The sequence below is a fragment of the Bombina bombina genome, chromosome 5, assembly GCF_027579735.1.
Source record: "Bombina bombina isolate aBomBom1 chromosome 5, aBomBom1.pri, whole genome shotgun sequence".
In the NCBI taxonomy this organism is placed as follows: Eukaryota; Metazoa; Chordata; class Amphibia; order Anura; family Bombinatoridae; genus Bombina; species Bombina bombina.
In genome coordinates this window covers 541682405-541702456 of record NC_069503.1, presented here as the reverse complement: position 1 = coordinate 541702456, position 20052 = coordinate 541682405, and the positions used below count along the sequence as shown (strand labels likewise).

Sequence of the window (20052 nt, the reverse complement as noted above, 5' to 3'; positions counted from 1 at the left end):
ATTAATGAAAAAAAAAACATTTCTTATTGCCTATTTAAAAGATGTCTATCCCACTATAAGTAGTTTAATTACCTGATTACCACAAATGTTTTGGAGCACAAGCTCTTTGGCAGGTCATGAAGTGCAGACTTTTTTTATGCTATCACTGAGTTGCCAAAATACTATCTTCCCAAGGACACATACAAAAGCCCCAAGCCTGTGACCAAATTATAGTCCAAAAATGTACTATTCTGAACAAGAAAGCAATATTAAGCTTTCTTAATGTATTTTAAATGTATTTGCACCATATTAAGTTGTTTATGTTTTGGAACGAGAACCTTCATAAATGGTATTTTAATTAATTTGTAAAGACATTTTTAATTCTTGAAAGAAAAAAAATGGTGATAATTTATTTAGCTTTTTAGGGGGGAGAATTATTTCAGTTTCATTAAAAAATTTAAAACAATTAAATCATACTTTTAGTCTATGAATCATATTTATATGAGTATCTGTTATTCATGACTGCAAATGAGTGTTTGAACATTATAAAAAAACTGAATTATATTTTCACAAAAAAAAGTATATGAAAGGGTTAATTTAACATGTGATGAACTGAACTTGCTATTGCTACTGCCTGCTCATTGTCTGCTTTCTGTGCTGGTCTACATAAAATGCTAAATATAGGCGTACCTATATCGAATTTAAAATAAATAAATAAATAAATAAATAAATACATTTTAAAAAATGCAATTGTTTCAGAATCATCACTGACATATGTAAGGGCATTTTTACATATGCATTTGGATAATCTGTTTTCAAATAATAATAAAAGTAAAATAAATAATTCTAAACCAATTTGGCTCAATAGGGGGGGCAATCATAGGGCATTAAAATTATTAAAAGTGCACAGTATCATTCTAAGTATATAAGGGATGCAGCAAATTGCACAAAATAAATAACAAAAATATAAATAAAAAAATATAAGCGCAATAAAATTTGAATCAAAAGTGACCAGAAAAGAGGAGCAAACCAGGGAGGAGGAAGTGGAGGAAGAAGAAGTAGTGGGGGAGGAAGAAAGAAGACAGAAAAGGAAAAAGAAGAGGAGGAAGGAGGAGAAGACGACTTATGAGGAGAAGAAGGAAAAAATACTCAATATTTCAAGACTCAATAGCCTAAGCCATAGCACCAAAGAACTAGTCTGAAAGCTGATTAAAGGGCCACTAAACCCAAAATCTTTCTTTCATGATTCAGATAGAGAATACAAATTTAAACATTACAATTTACTTCTATTATTTATTTTGCTTCATTTTTTAGATATCCTTAGTTGAAGAAAAAGCAATGCACATGGTGAGCCAAACACACAAGGCTTCTATGTGCAGCAACCAATCAGCAGCTACTGAGCATATCTAGATATGCTTTTCAGCAAAGAATATCAAGAGAATAAAACAAATGAGATAATATAAGTAAATTAGAAAGATGTTTAAAATTGCATTCTCTTTCTAAATCATGAAAGAAAAAATGTGGGTTTCATGGCCCTTTAAGGATGCTATAGACCAGTAAGTCTCACTTAAGTGGTCGGGAAGTTACTAGAGATGTTTATAAGTGATTATATTTATGAAAACAAGATCATGAGTGAAAATTTGATTTTGCAAAGGGTTCTGATACAGTGCCACATGCCTGATTATTGTACAACCTGAAGTGAATGGGAACAGCTGATAACATTTACTAATGGATAAACAGCTGATAGAAAGACTATGTTAAAAAGAACTTGGCCCAATATTGATCAAGAGGTCTTGAAACATAAATACAATTTATCATAATCTTTCATCTGTATATGTTAATACAAATTATGTTTAGACCCTTTGCTCATGGTGGACTACATAAGTGAGACTTAAGTAGTACAATACCTTGAATTTTTCCTCATAGTTCAAAATCTCAGCACTCATCTGAAACTTTGTAGTTGATAACTCTTCTTGACTGCTTTCTTTAAGTAATTTTAACTCAAGTTGTACATTCTCCAGTTCAGTTTTAAGAGCTGCCATGTTACCAGTACACTGTTCGTATTCTTTCAGTTTCTTTAGCAGTTCTTTGTTATGCTGCTGTGCCGAAGCCAGATCCGCTTGCAGTTGCCCTTTGTCTTGGGCAGCTTGACATTCACTCTCTTGCAGTTTGTTTTTAAGTTGGGTTAAACTGTCTTCCAGCATCTTTTTCTTAGATGTTAAAGTACAAATCTGAATACCTAACTCTGCCATTTCTGTGTTATTCCTCTGAAGTTCATCTTTAGTATCTGTATAATCTAGACTAGTCATTTGAACACAATCTTTTACTTGTATTAGCTCTTCTCTCATACAAGTAACATTTTCTTCCAAATCTGATTTTTGCTTAACAATTTCTTCCTGTGTTTCCAATAACTGCCTCTCTCTTTCTTTAAATTCTGTGATCTCTTCTACGTGCTGAAAATTGAGATGTTCAACTTGTTTTTTAAGTTGTTCAACCAATATCTGGTTCTCATTTAATAGAGTCTGTGTGATCTCCAGTTTTCCTTGAGCTTGGTCTCTGTCTTTAGCTACCTGTCTAAGGTTACCTTTCATGTTTACGACTTCAGCTTGTAATCTCTTTATTTCCCTTATGCCAAGTTCAATTTGCTTTTCTGCTACAGACATGCTGTGTGCTATTTCATTTAAACGCACTACTTGATTTGAATTTTTCCCAAAATGTGACTCATCAACAGAACTCTTTTCTGACATTACAGATTCAGGTCCTTGTTGACAAAGGGTCGTCTGTTCTATGTTACTGTCTAGAATTACTTGTGAATGTTTTACACACTCATCTATATTATTAGCTAACACTAACAACTGTTGTCCTTTAACGTCAAAATTATTCTCTTCCAATGCTGTCACCAACATATTTTCCTTTTCTTCAAATACATTAATATTTTTCTCAAGTTGTGAAATTTGCAACTTTGCCTTTTCCAGATCTGTTTGAAGAAAGGTCAATTTATTGGTTGCTTCTTTTTCACAACTTTGAAGCTCTTTGTAATCATTTTCCAATACTTCATAATTCTCTTCCATATTACCATACTGTACTCTAGCATTTTGTAAGTTTTCATCTAATTTTTTGTTTTCCTTTAAAAGTTTATTTTCCCTTTCAACAAAGGGCAAGTGAGAATCCTCTGTCTGATCAGTTCCCTGTTTATTGGATGTACTTAACTTTATCAAATCTGCTTCTGTTGATGTTTTACATGACTGTAGGTCAATGTTTTTATGTTCAAGTTCTATCACGGCTTGTTTCAGTTCTTCATTCTCTAATTTCAAGTTGCTATTCATCTTAAAAAGGTCTCCAATCTCTATAGTTTGCCGAGATATTTGCTCATGCATGTATCCTACAGCCTTTGTGAAACGTTTAGCTTCCCTTACAAGTTTATTTTTTCCTTTCTCATTAGAACAGAAACTCTGAGTCATCTGTGAAAACTGCTCCTTTAGAAGATTTAACTGTTCTGATGTAATGATGTCATACTCGGCGGAGGTTCCTTCTATAAAAGTAAACGTCTTCAATAGATTGTCTTTGCACTGCATGGCTTCTTCAAAAGATTCCTCAAGTGATGTCATAAAAACCATGAACTCATCTTTTAGCACTTTAGTGTCAATATTTTCAATTTCTTCATGACACAAGTCACTTTTATTGTTTTCTGTAATACATACCAATGTTGGCTTTTCATTGGTAGATCCTTGTACTTCAGTTGAATTCAGTTTTCTTTGCAGTTCATTAATCAATACATCTTTTGTACTGACCAATTGCTTGTGTTTTTCTAGCTCTTGGAAAAGAGTCTCGAGTTGTGATAAATAATCTTTGGTAAATGTTTCTACCATTCCGGTTGGTTTTATCTTCTCTCTCTCGGTTTCATTAAGTTCTAATGTTTGCACACACTTCTGCAATTCCTGAACAATGTTCTGGGTGGACTGTGATACCTCACACTGTTTTTGTAACTCCTCTACCAGTTTTGTCAAATGAGCATTTTCAGATGTAATTCTGTGATTTGCTTCTTTCTCAAGTTTTAACTGTTCAGTCTGTAATTGCAAAGAGTTGTGCAAATTTTGATTCTCCTTCTCAAGCTGTTGAGCGTGGTTTTCTAATTCCTTCAGTTTGAGTTCTGTCTGATCTAGTTCAATCCTCATGTCATCCAAACTTTCAAGTGATTCCACAGTGGTATTGGCTTCAGCACTGGCTGCAAATTCCTGGGCCTAAAAAAATATATATACAAATTTAGTAAACAAAATAAATATTCTACAATACACACTAACATTTTAATGAGGCTACTACTGTATGCTTAAGGGAAAATTATTTTTTTATATGTAGTTTGTCCTTACTGTTAAAGGGACATACAAATACAACACATATTCTAATGCGTTAGAGTATTTTATTGTTGCACTATTGTTTGCACAGAAAATTGGTTTTTGAACCCTGCAAAGGGGTACAGTGCTCTACAGGGCACATCTGGTGAGCCAATGACAAGAGGCATATGTTATCAGCAGCTAGCTTTCAAAAGGGCATCTCTGCTCCTGATCCTATCTGCGCATACATTTTTGAAGGATACCAAGAGAACAAAGTAACTTGATAATAGAAGTACATTGAAAAGTCTCTTAAAATTGCACATTCTATCTGAATCATGAAAAGTTAGTTTTGACTTTCGTGTCCCTATAAAGTTTGTTTAAGAAATGTTTTACTTTCTATAAAATATATTATTATTATTTATTTGAATGGCGCTGAAAAATTCTATATTCACATAGGTTTTTATCATGTATATATTTAATGTATTTATATGCCAGAAAAGAAGCCAAAAAATAGGTGCTTCATCACGTAAGATATATTAATGGACAGTTGGTCTCCCAATCCTGTAAGAATTCAAATCTAGGGTTATATCGCCAGCTGTTAGACAGCAAGGTGCCAGGACCTATCTCCCTACCCCTAAAGAGACATCCTGGGTTGGCTACAGGAGGGACTGGCCTAACTAGTTATGTTAAAATACATATACAGTTGGAACTGTATAGAGTGCTGAGAGTGGACGCAGAAGTTCTGGGTGCTGCTGAGGCTGGAATGCTGAATAGGGGCAGCAGTTCTGGACAGTAAAGAGTGGAACTTTGGGAGACCAGCAGTCTGAAAAATCTGAGAGAACATTGTACCCACAAGCGGGAAGTATGGGAATGCTGGCCAATCAGAGAGTGAGACCCCAAAATATATTGGTTTAATAATAGCAATTATTAAGGACTCTTATCGAAGTAATGTATCATATTAATTGCGTTATTTATGTAGTCTAGTTGCACATATTGTTTTGCACTTTTTATGTTTTTATATAATTTTTCTTCTACACAACAACAGTGTTTTAAATTCTGTAAACAATATAAAACATTTTTTTTATCACTTTTGTGTATGTCTTGATTTTGTCACTTGTTTCCTCGATCTCTAACATAATATTGGCGAGCCAGGCAGGAGGAATTTAGTGTGACAAATTAAAGATATTCAAAAGTGAAAAATGTATTTGTGTGCTGAATTAATCTACTGTTTTACTGTGTTTGGTAGAAATACTTTTATTGAAGTAATATAATTTGCTTCGATATTTTAAGTAAAAAGTTTTTATTTGGGTTTTTTTAAAGTTTAGAATAATGGAAACATTAATGAAGAAAATTACTAAGGACACCTTAGCAATAATAGTTGGTTGTATGGAAAGAGCTACAGACCCTTTGGTTAAAGATCCACATTTTGTAGCTAATTCCATCATCAGTAAGAAAATGTGTAAGAATAATGGTATATCTACAATTATTTTTGCCGCTCCATGGATATCAGATCAGTTTGAAATAATTAATGTGCAAATATTAAATTTAGAGTCCAAAGTCAGAGTTAAATATAATGATTGATGATCTAAATATTTCTGTGTAGGTAATCAGCAGACTATACTTGAAAACAAACAGTTGTGTACAGAGAATGAGCATCTTACTGAGTAGCTGAAAGATGCACAGAGAGCTATCAGAATTCTGAGATCTTCTAGTCTTAAAGAGTCAGTCCATTCAAACTGCCTTGGGCAAAAAAATTACCTAAATGAACAGTTATGGATAAAGTATGCTGAGATTGTTGCTGTAAATGTACATAACTGAGACACAAATTGTATGGATTAGGATGTTTTTCAAAAGTTTGATATTATAGCTTATCTGTGAACATGGCTTCCATTTCTACTGAGCAAAGGATAGATCTCCAAGTTTTAAATGTATCAGAATCTAGGGTATCTAGGCCAATAACTATACTAGAGGTTAAGGCATTAAACAAAGAACTTTTGATCAAATCCAGTATATTTTATGATTCAAATAGTTTGATTTGGTCAGATGCAGCACAATTTAACTAAATGTGATACATTTGAAACCATTATGTCCAGTCTACATAATAATTTAGGATCTAGTCTATCTGCTGTTGTTTTTGATCTCAGAACTAAAAAATAACTTATACAGAAAATCTTAATAGCTCTTTATAAAAAAGAATGTGGTTAAAAATAAAATAAAAAAAGCCAAATTTTATTGCAAAGTGGGTACTGGTAGACAGCTGCCAGTACCCAAGATGGCGGCAATTAGGTATAGGGGGAGGGTTAAAGAGCTGTTTGGGGGGGATCAGGGAGGTTTGGGGCTAAGGGGGATCCAACACTGCAGAATAATATATAAAAAATAAATATATATATATATTAAAAAAAGCCTTTTATTTTAGTACTGGCAGACTTTTTGCCAGTACTTAAGATAGCGGTGACAATTGTGTGGTTGAGGGGGGTCAGGGAGGGATGAGAATGTAGGATGCATCAGATGAGAGGCTGAGCTCTACACTAAAGCTAAAAACAGAATTTATGTTTACCTGATAAATTACTTTCTCCAACGGTGTGTCCGGTCCACGGCGTCATCCTTACTTGTGGGATATTCTCTTCCCCAACAGGAAATGGCAAAGAGCCCAGCAAAGCTGGTCACATGATCCCTCCTAGGCTCCGCCTACCCCAGTCATTCGACCGACGTTAAGGAGGAATATTTGCATAGGAGAAACCATATGATACCGTGGTGACTGTAGTTAAAGAAAATAAATGATCAGACCTGATTAAAAAACCAGGGCGGGCCGTGGACCGGACACACTGTTGGAGAAAGTAATTTATCAGGTAAACATAAATTCTGTTTTCTCCAACATAGGTGTGTCCGGTCCACGGCGTCATCCTTACTTGTGGGAACCAATACCAAAGCTTTAGGACACGGATGAAGGGAGGGAGCAAATCAGGTCACCTAAATGGAAGGCACCACGGCTTGCAAAACCTTTCTCCCAAAAATAGCCTCAGAAGAAGCAAAAGTATCAAACTTGTAAAATTTGGTAAAAGTGTGCAGTGAAGACCAAGTCGCTGCCCTACATATCTGATCAACAGAAGCCTCGTTCTTGAAGGCCCATGTGGAAGCCACAGCCCTAGTGGAATGAGCTGTGATTCTTTCAGGAGGCTGCCGTCCGGCAGTCACATAAGCCAATCTGATGATGCTTTTAATCCAAAAAGAGAGAGAGGTAGAAGTTGCTTTTTGACCTCTCCTTTTACCAGAATAAACAACAAACAAGGAAGATGTTTGTCTAAAATCCTTTGTAGCATCTAAATAGAATTTTAGAGCGCGAACAACATCCAAATTGTGCAACAAACGTTCCTTCTTCGAAACTGGTTTCGTACACAAAGAAGGTACGACTATCTCCTGGTTAATGTTTTTGTTAGAAACAACTTTTGGAAGAAAACCAGGTTTAGTACGTAAAACCACCTTATCTGCATGGAACACCAGATAAGGAGGAGAACACTGCAGAGCAGATAATTCTGAAACTCTTCTAGCAGAAGAAATTGCAACCAAAAACAAAACTTTCCAAGATAATAACTTAATATCAACGGAATGTAAGGGTTCAAACGGAACCCCCTGAAGAACTGAAAGAACTAAGTTGAGACTCCAAGGAGGAGTCAAAGGTTTGTAAACAGGCTTGATTCTAACCAGAGCCTGAACAAAGGCTTGAACATCTGGCACAGCTGCCAGCTTTTTGTGAAGTAACACAGACAAGGCAGAAATCTGTCCCTTCAAGGAACTTGCAGATAATCCTTTCTCCAATCCTTCTTGAAGAAAGGATAGAATCTTAGGAATCTTTACCTTGTCCCAAGGGAATCCTTTAGATTCACACCAACAGATATATTTTTTCCATATTTTGTGGTAAATTTTTCTAGTTACAGGCTTTCTGGCCTGAACAAGAGTATCAATAACAGAATCTGAGAACCCTCGTTTTGATAAGATCAAGCGTTCAATCTCCAAGCAGTCAGCTGGAGTGAGACCAGATTCGGATGTTCGAACGGACCTTGAACAAGAAGGTCTCGTCTCAAAGGTAGCTTCCATGGTGGAGCCGATGACATATTCACCAGATCTGCATACCAAGTCCTGCGTGGCCACGCAGGAGCTATCAAGATCACCGACGCCCTCTCTTGATTGATCCTGGCTACCAGCCTGGGGATGAGAGGAAACGGCGGGAATACATAAGCTAGTTTGAAGGTCCAAGGTGCTACTAGTGCATCTACTAGAGTCGCCTTGGGATCCCTGGATCTGGACCCGTAGCAAGGAACCTTGAAGTTCTGACGAGAGGCCATCAGATCCATGTCTGGAATGCCCCACAGTTGAGTTATTTGGGCAAAGATTTCCGGATGGAGTTCCCACTCCCCCGGATGTAATGTCTGACGACTCAGAAAATCCGCTTCCCAATTTTCCACTCCTGGGATGTGGATTGCAGATAGGTGGCAGGAGTGAGTCTCCGCCCATTGAATGATTTTGGTCACTTCTTCCATCGCCAGGGAACTCCTTGTTCCCCCCTGATGGTTGATGTACGCAACAGTCGTCATGTTGTCTGATTGAAACCGTATGAACTTGGCCTTTGCTAGCTGAGGCCAAGCCTTGAGAGCATTGAATATCGCTCTCAGTTCCAGAATATTTATCGGTAGAAGAGATTCTTCCCGAGACCAAAGACCCTGAGCTTTCAGGGGTCCCCAGACCGCGCCCCAGCCCATCAGACTGGCGTCGGTCGTGACAATGACCCACTCTGGTCTGCGGAAGGTCATCCCTTGTGACAGGTTGTCCAGGGACAGCCACCAACGGAGTGAGTATCCGGTCCTCTGATTTACTTGTATCTTCGGAGACAAGTCTGTATAGTCCCCATTCCACTGACTGAGCATGCACAGTTGTAATGGTCTTAGATGAATGCGCGCAAAAGGAACTATGTCCATTGCCGCTACCATCAAACCTATTACTTCCATGCACTGCGCTATGGAAGGAAGAGGAACGGAATGAAGTGTTTGACAAGAGTTTAGAAGTTTTGTTTTTCTGGCCTCTGTCAGAAAAATCCTCATTTCTAAGGAGTCTATTATTGTTCCCAAGAAGGGAACCCTTGTCGACGGAGATAGAGAACTCTTTTCCACGTTCACTTTCCATCCGTGAGATCTGAGAAAGGCCAGGACTATGTCCGTGTGAGCCTTTGCTTGAGGAAGGGACGACGCTTGAATCAGAATGTCGTCCAAGTAAGGAACTACTGCAATGCCCCTTGGTCTGGTAATGCTTGTCCAGGAATGCGAACCTTAGGAACCGATGATGTTCCTTGTGGATAGGAATATGTAGATACGCATCCTTTAAATCCACCGTGGTCATGAATTGACCTTCCTGGATGGAAGGAAGAATTGTTCGAATGGTTTCCATTTTGAACGATGGAACCTTGAGAAACTTGTTTAAGATCTTGAGATCTAAGATTGGTCTGAACGTTCCCTCTTTTTTGGGAACTATGAACAGATTGGAGTAGAACCCCATCCCTTGTTCTCCTAATGGAACAGGATGAATCACTCCCATTTTTAACAGGTCTTCTACACAATGTAAGAATGCCTGTCTCTTTATGTGGTCTGAAGACAATTGAGACCTGTGGAACCTCCCCCTTGGGGGAAGCCCCTTGAATTCCAGAAGATAACCTTGGGAGACTATTTCTAGTGCCCAAGGATCCAGAACATCTCTTGCCCAAGCCTGAGCAAAGAGAGAGGGTCTGCCCCCCACCAGATCCGGTCCCGGATCGGGGGCCAACATTTCATGCTGTCTTGGTAGCAGTGGCAGGTTTCTTGGCCTGCTTTCCCTTGTTCCAGCCTTGCATTGGTCTCCAGGCTGGCTTGGCTTGAGAAGTATTACCCTCTTGCTTAGAGGACGTAGCACTTGGGGCTGGTCCGTTTCTACGAAAGGGACGAAAATTAGGTTTATTTTTGGCCTTGAAAGACCTATCCTGAGGAAGGGCGTGGCCCTTACCCCCAGTGATATCAGAGATAATCTCTTTCAAGTCAGGGCCAAACAGCGTTTTCCCCTTGAAAGGAATGTTAAGTAGTTTGTTCTTGGAAGACGCATCCGCTGACCAAGATTTCAACCAAAGCGCTCTGCGCGCCACAATAGCAAACCCAGAATTTTTCGCCGCTAACCTAGCCAATTGCAAAGTGGCGTCTAGGGTGAAAGAATTGGCCAATTTGAGAGCACGGATTCTGTCCATAATCTCCTCATAAGGAGGAGAATCACTATCGATCGCCTTTACTAGCTCATCGAACCAGAAACACGCGGCTGTAGTGACAGGGACAATGCATGAAATTGGTTGTAGAAGGTAACCTTGCTGAACAAACATCTTTTTAAGCAAACCTTCTAATTTTTTATCCATAGGATCTTTGAAAGCACAACTATCTTCTATGGGTATAGTGGTGCATTTGTTTAAAGTAGAAACCGCTCCCTCGACCTTGGGGACTGTCTGCCATAAGTCCTTTCTGGGGTCGACCATAGGAAACAATTTTTTAAATATGGGGGGAGGGACGAAAGGTATACCGGGCCTTTCCCATTCTTTATTTACAATGTCCGCCACCCGCTTGGGTATAGGAAAAGCTTCTGGGAGCCCCGGGACCTCTAGGAACTTGTCCATTTTACATAGTTTCTCTGGGATGATCAAATTCTCACAATCATCCAGAGTGTATAATACCTCCTTAAGCAGAGCGCGGAGATGTTCCAACTTAAATTTAAATGTAATCACATTGGGTTCAGCTTGTTGAGAAATTTTCCCTGAATCTGAAATTTCTCCCTCAGACAAAACCTCCCTGGCCCCCTCAGACTGGTGTAGGGGCATTTCAGAACCATTATCATCAGCGTCCTCATGCTCTTCAGTATCTAAAACAGAGCAGTCGCGCTTGCGCTGATAAGTGGGCATTTTGGCTAAAATGTTTTTGATAGAATTATCCATTACAGCCGTTAATTGTTGCATAGTAAGGAGTATTGGCGCGCTAGATGTACTAGGGGCCTCCTGAGTGGGCAAGACTGGTGTAGACGAAGGAGGGAATGATGCAGTACCATGCTTACTCCCCTCACTTGAGGAATCATCTTGGGCATCATTTTCAGTGTCACATAAATCACATCTATTTAAATGAGAAGGAACCTTGGCTTCCCCACATTCAGAACACAGTCTATCTGGTAGTTCAGACATGTTAAACAGGCATAAACTAGATAACAAAGTACAAAAAACGTTTTAAAATAAAACCGTTACTGTCACTTTAAATTTTAAACTGAACACACTTTATTACTGCAATTGCGAAAAAGTATGAAGGAATTGTTCAAAATTCACCAAAATTTCACCACAGTGTCTTAAAGCCTTAAAAGTATTGCACACCAAATTTGGAAGCTTTAACCCTTAAAATAACGGAACCGGAGCCGTTTTTATCTTTAACCCCTTTACAGTCCCTGGTATCTGCTTTGCTGAGACCCAACCAAGCCCAAAGGGGAATACGATACCAAATGACGCCTTCAGAAAGTCTTTTCTATGTATCAGAGCTCCTCACACATGCGACTGCATGTCATGCTTCTCAAAAACAAGTGCGCAATACCGGCGCGAAAATGAGGCTCTGCCTATGATTAGGGAAAGCCCCTAGAGAATAAGGTGTCTAAAACAGTGCCTGCCGATATTATTTTACAAAAATACCCAGATTAAATGATTCCTCAAGGCTAAATATGTGTATATATGAATCGATTTAGCCCAGAAAATGTCTACAGTCTTAATAAGCCCTTGTGAAGCCCTTATTTGCTGTCTGAATAAAAATGGCTTACCGGATCCCATAGGGAAAATGACAGCTTCCAGCATTACATCGTCTTGTTAGAATGTGTCATACCTCAAGCAGCAAAAGACTGCTCACTGTTCCCCCAACTGAAGTTAATTCCTCTCAACAGTCCTGTGTGGAACAGCCATGGATTTTAGTAACGGTTGCTAAAATCATTTTCCTCTTACAAACAGAAATCTTCATCTCTTTTCTGTTTCAGAGTAAATAGTACATACCAGCACTATTTTAAAATAACAAACTCTTGATTGAATAAAAAAAACTACAGTTAAACACTAAAAAACTCTAAGCCATCTCCGTGGAGATGTTGCCTGTACAACGGCAAAGAGAATGACTGGGGTAGGCGGAGCCTAGGAGGGATCATGTGACCAGCTTTGCTGGGCTCTTTGCCATTTCCTGTTGGGGAAGAGAATATCCCACAAGTAAGGATGACGCCGTGGACCGGACACACCTATGTTGGAGAAATAAACCCTACAAGCTACCTAATTAACCCCTTCACTGCTGGGCATAATACAAGTGTGGTTCGCAGCGGCATTTAGCGGCCTTCTAATTACCAAAAAGTAATGCCAAAGCCATAAATGTCTGCTATTTCTGAACAAAGGGGATACAAGAGAAGCATTAACAACCATTTGTGCCATAATAGCACAAGCTGTTTGTGAGAAACCTAAAGTTTGTGAAAGAGTTAGTGAAAAAGTGAACGTTTTTATATTTGATCGCATTTGGCGGTGAAATGGTGGCATAAAATATACCAAAATGGGTCTAGATCAATGCTTTGGGTTTGTCCACTAAAAAAACAATATGTACATGTCTAGGGATATTCAGGGATTCCTGACAGATATCAGTGTTTCAATGTAACTATCGATAATTTTGAAAAATAAATGGTGCTACTTGTACTTATTGCCCTATAACTTGCACAAAAAAAAAGCAAAGAACATGTAAACATTGGGTATTTCTAAACTCAGGACAAAATTTAGAAACTATTTAGCTTGGGTGTTTTTTTGTGGTTGTAGATGTGTAACAGATGTTGAGGGTCAAAGTTAGAAAAAGTGTGTTTTTTCCATTTGTTCGTCATATTTTATAAAAAAAAATTATAGTAAATTATAAGATATGATGACAATAATGGTATCTTTAGAAAGTCCATTTAATGGCAAGAAAAATGGTATATAATATGTGTGGGTACAGTAAATGAGTAAGAGGAACATTACAGCTAAACACAAACACTGCAGAAATGTAAAAATAGCCCTGGTCCTTAAGAGTAAGAAATTGAAAAACGATCTGGTCCTTAAGAGGTTTATTTTTTTATAGTTTTGCTTATTTTTAAATAACATTGCTCTGATTTTCAGACTACTAAACAAGCCCCAAAGTTTTAGGAGAATACTGATGTATGCCTACTCCAGCTTACTCCTCTTTGTGTAAAGGGTCTTTTAATATGCAAAGGAAGGGGGAGGGGGGGTTGTCTGCTATTTCCCACTTGCAGAGGGTGTTCCAGCTACCTTTTTAACAGAGCTTAACTGAGAGCTTCTATGTAAGTTTTTAAATGGTTTTATACTGGATTTTTATATCAGTATCTGTGCATATTATTCTTTAGAGTAGTGTCTATTACATGCAGTTATATGAAAATTGGTGTATACTGGCCCTTTAAAGAGATAAAAAATGTATTTTTTTATTTCATGATTCAATATATAATTCAATAGAGCATACATTTTTCAGATTTCAGATTAACTTCTTTTATGAAATGTGCTTCATTCTCTTGATATCCTTTGTTGAAGGAGAGCAATGCTCTACTGGGAGCTCGGTGAACACATTGGGTGAGCCAATAACAAGCAGCTACCTCACAGTAGTGCATTGCTCCTGAGCCTACCTATGTATGCTTTTCAACAATGGATACCAAGAGAATGAAGCAAATTATATAAGAGCAGTTGTTTAAAATTGCATTTTCTATCTGTATCATTAAAGTTTACGTTTTGATTTACTGTCCCTGTAACGCCACTGCACTCCTGCAAATCTATGTACACAGAACAACTCTTATTAAGTTTCAATGAATAGAAGATAGTTTGGAGTTAAATAGATCTGCACAAGGACCTAAGAGTGAGCCAAGCATTAACTAAATTAGTAAATTTCTTGATAGAACTGGAAAAATAATCTGGAAGGCTATTATTCTAAAATGAAACCTTTATGTAGAAAAATTGAGTGTTACTGACCTAGTTATTTAAATCTCTGAGGAAACGCATGTACACATGCGCGAAACGCGTCAGTTAGAAGGAGCTGCACCTTTTGTCTCCTACTTGTATAAATAAATCCTGATCTGCACTGGCTACATGGTTCCGTTTTTTTTCTTTTCCTTTTTCCAAGTCTATTTAAATTGTGATTTAACTCATGATTTAAAGGAACAGTAAAGTAAAAATTAACTTAAATGGATTGGATAGAGCAAAACATTTTAAATAACTTTCCAAATTACTTCTATTATCAATTTTGCTTAGTTCTCTTGGTATCTTTTTGTTAAAGAGTAATCATTAGTGAGCTCAGGAGCGTGCATGTATCTTAAGACATCTTGCAGCAGTGTTTATAGCAATGTTATATATAGCTACAAATACTGCTGCCATAGACTGCTATAGACACTTGCATGCTCCTAAGCTCCTATAAGCCTACCTAGGTTTAGTCTTCAACAAATGATACCAAGAGAATAAAGCACATTGGATAATATAAGTAAAATGGAAAGTTGTTTAAAGTTGCATTTTCTGCTAGGAGGAAGAGGAGGAGCCTGTGCACAAGCCGGTGCACAAGCAGCAGACTTTTGCACTCCTGCAGCTACCCTAAGTGGCGGGTATTCGCGCCAGGAACCCCTACTCATTAGCAGGGAGGAATCAGCTGCAGACACCCCTGATGTTCTAAAAACTGGTGACTCTTCCCATAGCGCAAATACAATACAGCGCTAAGTAGAACTTTATGCCCGGAGCCTGGGATAAAAGGTGGATCCCCCAGGTTCCCTTTCAGGCACGAAAAATCTTTAGAAAGATCCACTACTAGACCCGATCCTGTGAACTTTTATGCCTCAAACACCCCTTCTCTACTTGTTGTCTACAGACTACTGCTAGCTGTGTCACTCACCCCCCTCATAGACTTGAATACCGCTGCACGCTTGCGGACAGATTGGCCAGGCGGTGCTTGCTTGTATCCCGTACCCTGGGTTTATGCTCCCCGCCCACCGGTGCTGCGAGCGGGGAGCTAGCTACCCTGTCAACACATGAGGAGTTACTGATCTGGACTACACCCCCCGCTAGACTGAACTGTTTCCAGCGCGGATACGAGGGGGAGCCTATGTGCTTGCAGCGTATCCCATAGATAATTGGGACTGCCACTACTGCTGGCAACCCTTGCCTGGTTGGTGCCTGGAGCTCGGTCTCTGCTCTCCCTGCCCACCGATGTTGCGAGCGGGGAATCATTCGATATAGTCTCTTGCCGGAGTTTGCTCTTATTGATTTGCCTTCCGCCCCAACTGTTTCGCTCTCTCACCAGAGCTACGAGGAGATACTGCTGTGGAGGTCAGTGACGCCAGGAGAGGAGGGCAATTGGAAATTCCTTCCCTACAGCAGTGAGGTTAGAGTGAAGGCTCCGAAGACTAAGTGTGAGACTATAGGAAACCCTGGAAAAGGTCCGGATTTGAAACTTCCCGCTGGCCTTCTCATTGATCCCTGACTGGAACGATTCAAGCCTGGAAGCCTGCATATCGAGGGGGTGAGTGTGAGCCATCGGCTCTAACCAGTTTGAAGGGGGAAGATTATAAACCTCAAAAGGCATTTTTAGATTAAGAAATAATAATCCTGGGGTCAGATAAAAAACCTTACCTACGATCAAGCTACCTGTGACTCATTTGCCAAACTACCCCCCAACCTGTAAGGGGGTCTGCCATTAAAACAAACCTGTGGAGAAAAAGGTGACAGGGAAGGAGCTGAGGGGGGAGGGGGAAGGAGAGAGAAGACCTCAGTGGGTCAAGACAGAGTGAAGAGGGAACAAGAGAAAGAAGGGAAGGCAAGCCCAAGAAGAAGTAGCCTTGTGAACAGCTGGTGTGAAACAATCTGTATACTTAAGAAAACACACAAGCTCATAAGACCTAACCTGATTCTCTCCCCCCAGGCAAACGGGACTTATCCTTCTTCATTTATAAGGACATACACCATGTTCCCCCTGTTTATTTAAACACTTGGGGCATATATATCATTTGTGTTTTATTATAAGTGTTACATATCTCTCTTGTTTTCCCTCATTTACTGTGTAATCCATCTCCTTTGAGAACAGCTAACTAATCTCTTAAAGGGCTAGCAGAGGCCCCAAATTAAGCACTACACTGTGTTCAGACTAGAGGGCAACCCAATAGGAATGATGGCTTAAAAACTGTGATGGGAGCTGGGGGTGATATCAAAAACTTGGTTTAATAGAAATTAAGAAATTATAGGCCTTCTTAAAGGGGAGTCCATTTAAATAAATGCATATAGTGACTTGTATATCAATTTACTATCCAATCCCATAACTCTGAGCAAAGAATCTCTTTCAAGGGATCTCTTTAATTATAAATAGAGACAACAGGGTAGATCTATAGTTACTGGGTCTATCTATCAAATATCTGAGAAAGAAGGGAAGGCAAGCCCAAGAAGAAATAGTCCTGTGAACAGCTGGTGTGAAACAATTTGTATACTTAAGAAAACACACAAGCTCATAAGATCTAACTTGATTCTCTCCCCCCAGGCAAACGGGACTTATTCTTCTTCATTTATAAGGACATACACCATGTTCCCCTTGTTTGTTTAAACACTTGGGGCATATATATCATTTGTGTTTTATTATAAGTGCTACATATCTCTCCTGTTTTCCCTCATTTACTGTGAAATCCATCTCCCTTGAGAACAGTTAACTAATCTCTTAAAGGGCTAGCAGAGGTCCTAAATTAAGCACTACATTGCGTTCAGACCAGAGGGCAACCCAATAGGAATGATGGCTTAAAAACTGTGATGGGAGTTGGGGGTGATATCAAAAACTTGGTTTAATAGAAATTAAGAAAATATAGGCCTTCTTATAGGGGATCCCATTTAAATAAGTACATATAGTGACTTGTATATCAATTCACCATCTAATCCCATAACTGTGAGCAAAGAATCTCTTTCAAGGGATCCCTTTAAATATAAATAGAGACAACAGGGTAGATCTATAGTTACTGGGTCTACCTATCAAATATCTGAGACACATTGAGGTTTAAGAGGGGTGCATATTGTTTAAACGTTGGTTCTCAGAACTACATATTCTAATCGCCATTTCCTGGTCTTATTCACTAAATCAATCACCTTTTCCTTTTTTTTTTTTTTTTTTTTTTAGCACTTTCACTCGCACTTAGAGTTTACCTCATATAATATCCTCACTTCACTTTCCCTCCACACTCAATCTTCTCACCCCAGTCACCCCAATATATGGGTACACAATTTGTGCACCTAGGCACTGTTTTTTTTCCCCTCTTCACTTTTTCCTTCACTTAATGGATAAATTTATCACCCCCAAACACAATCCGGGCATGACGACTAAGAATAGAGATCGTAGAAACAAGAATCAATCAGAAACTCTGACTGAGAACACCAATGAAGTTACACCACAAAAATCTCAGAAAAATATAGCATCGCAAGATAACCAAGAACTGGTAGCTAATATACTAGAAGCTATCTCACCAAAATTTGAGTTTTTAAGGAGTGAGATCAAACAAGATCTAGCATCTCTCACAGCAGAAATCAGACAATTTTCTACCAGGCTACAGGAAGTTGAGCAACGTGTCTCTGATATTGAAGACACGACAAACAATTATATACCCCTGATAGAAAACAACCAAGATGAGATTAAAAAACTCCAAACAAAATTAGACGACCTAGAGAATAGATCTAGGAGAAATAATCTGAGGATTATTGGTGTCCCTGATCCCGGTAAACAAGAAGATCTAATGAAATTTATGACCGAAACATTACCCTCATTACTAAAAATTCCCCCAAAGCAATTACCTTTCACCATAGAGAGAGTGCATCGTATCGGGAGACCCCCAGACAATGCACCCAATTCAAATAGGCCTAGACCAATTATTTCAAGGTTCTTAAATTTTCAAGATAAAGTATTGTATTTACAGCATTTTCGACAAAATCAACCAATTATGTATGAAGGCAACAGGATTCTCCTTTTCCAGGACTTCTCAATAGAGACCTCCAGGAAGAGGAGAGAACTTACCCCGCTATGTGGGAAACTTATCAAAGAAGGTTGGCAAGCAACCGTTGTTTACCCTGCGAGACTTAAGTTAACCTATAATGAACAAATATATTTTTTTTGACTGGGTTGAGGAAGCAGTAAAAAAACTAGAAGAACTTGGATTTAAACAGTAGTGATAGGAAGATTGATCTATTTATTTTAGAATTAAAAATGTTATCTTACTCCCTATATAAAGACTTACAATTTAAATCTTCTTTTTTGTTTTTCCCCTCTCTTTCTTTCCCCCCCCTTTTTTTTTTTTTTAATTTTTTTTTTTTTTCTTTCCTCTCTCCCCCCTCCTCAAACCTCATTTACACCTAGAACAACTTATCCCTCTCCCAAATGTTAAGGTTATTTCCCCATATTAGTATAGGAAGTACATGATTAGAATCACATCATGGAATATAGGGGGCATAACTGCCCCGATCAAACGAAAAACTATTTTATTCCACTTACAGAAATTAAACACTACTATAGCACTCCTACAGGAGACGCACTTAAACACAGAGGAATCCACAAAATTAAAGAACTCCTGGATTGCTGAGGTAATAGCTGCACCATCACCTGATAGAAAAAAAGGAGTTGCGATTCTCCTGGGAAAGAGGTTAATATATGAAAAATTGCTCACCATAATCGACCCGCATAGTAGATATGTGATCATAAAAATAAAATCTCAGGGTTCGATATATACCATCTGTAATCTCTATGCTCCGAACATTATTGATTATCATTTCTGGGACACGCTCCAAGCTCAAATTCTTCAGGTAAACGAGGGTCAATTAATCTTAGCAGGCGACTTCAATATGGCCCCATGTTTTTCTTCGGATAGATACAGATATAAAGGAAAACTTAGAAAAACAAAAAAAGACAACCTTGAAATGAAATTATTCAAAAATCTATATCTTACGCTAGCAGTAAGAGATATCTGGAGGACACAGAATCCTTATACTAAGGCATTTACCTGTCATTCAAGGGCCACTAAAAGCCTCTCCAGAATAGATCTCATATTAATAAATGATCAGTGTGTCCAAGCAGGCTCAAAAGCCACTATTGCAGAAATTTGCATATCGGACCACGCTCCAATAGCGTTGGATATTCCAACCCATAGGAAACACTCAGCCCCATGTTTTTTTTACCCCAAATATTTAAGTAACAATGTAAAATTTAGAGATTGGTTAAAATCTAGATTACAGGAATTTTTCAGATTAAACGAAGGTTCAGTATCTAACCCTGCGATCCTATGGGAGACAGCAAAAGCGGTCTTAAGGGGAGAAATCATAGCATACACAGCTAAATCAACTCGAGAATCTAAACAAAAAGAAAGTCAACTTGCGGCCTCAGTCATTAACGCATACAATACTTATTTGAGCATCTCCAGCAAAGGTAACTGGAACAAATATATCAGAGCAAAAAAGGAACGCGATACCTTTCTCACTACACAAACAATACAATCTGAATTAAAATATCAATCTAAGCTGTATAAATATGGAAATAAAGCTGGTAAAATGCTCTCAAGTCTAGTAAAGAATTCTAGACAATCAAACTTGATTGAAAGCCTACAGGTCGGAAATAATCTGATAACCTCAACAGAGGAAATCTTAGATTCATTT

At 38.5% G+C, this 20052-nt stretch overlaps 1 protein-coding gene across 1 annotated transcript in view; it reads right to left on the bottom strand.

Annotated features, from left to right (window-relative positions):
• The window catches only part of FYCO1 (FYVE and coiled-coil domain autophagy adaptor 1), a 439711-nt gene that overhangs the window by 218768 nt on the left and 200891 nt on the right, over positions 1-20052 (bottom strand). The window contains exon 8 of the mRNA XM_053714489.1: positions 1887-4220. Within this exon, the coding sequence (XP_053570464.1) occupies positions 1887-4220 (2334 nt within the window). The remainder of the gene's footprint in view (positions 1-1886; positions 4221-20052) is intronic.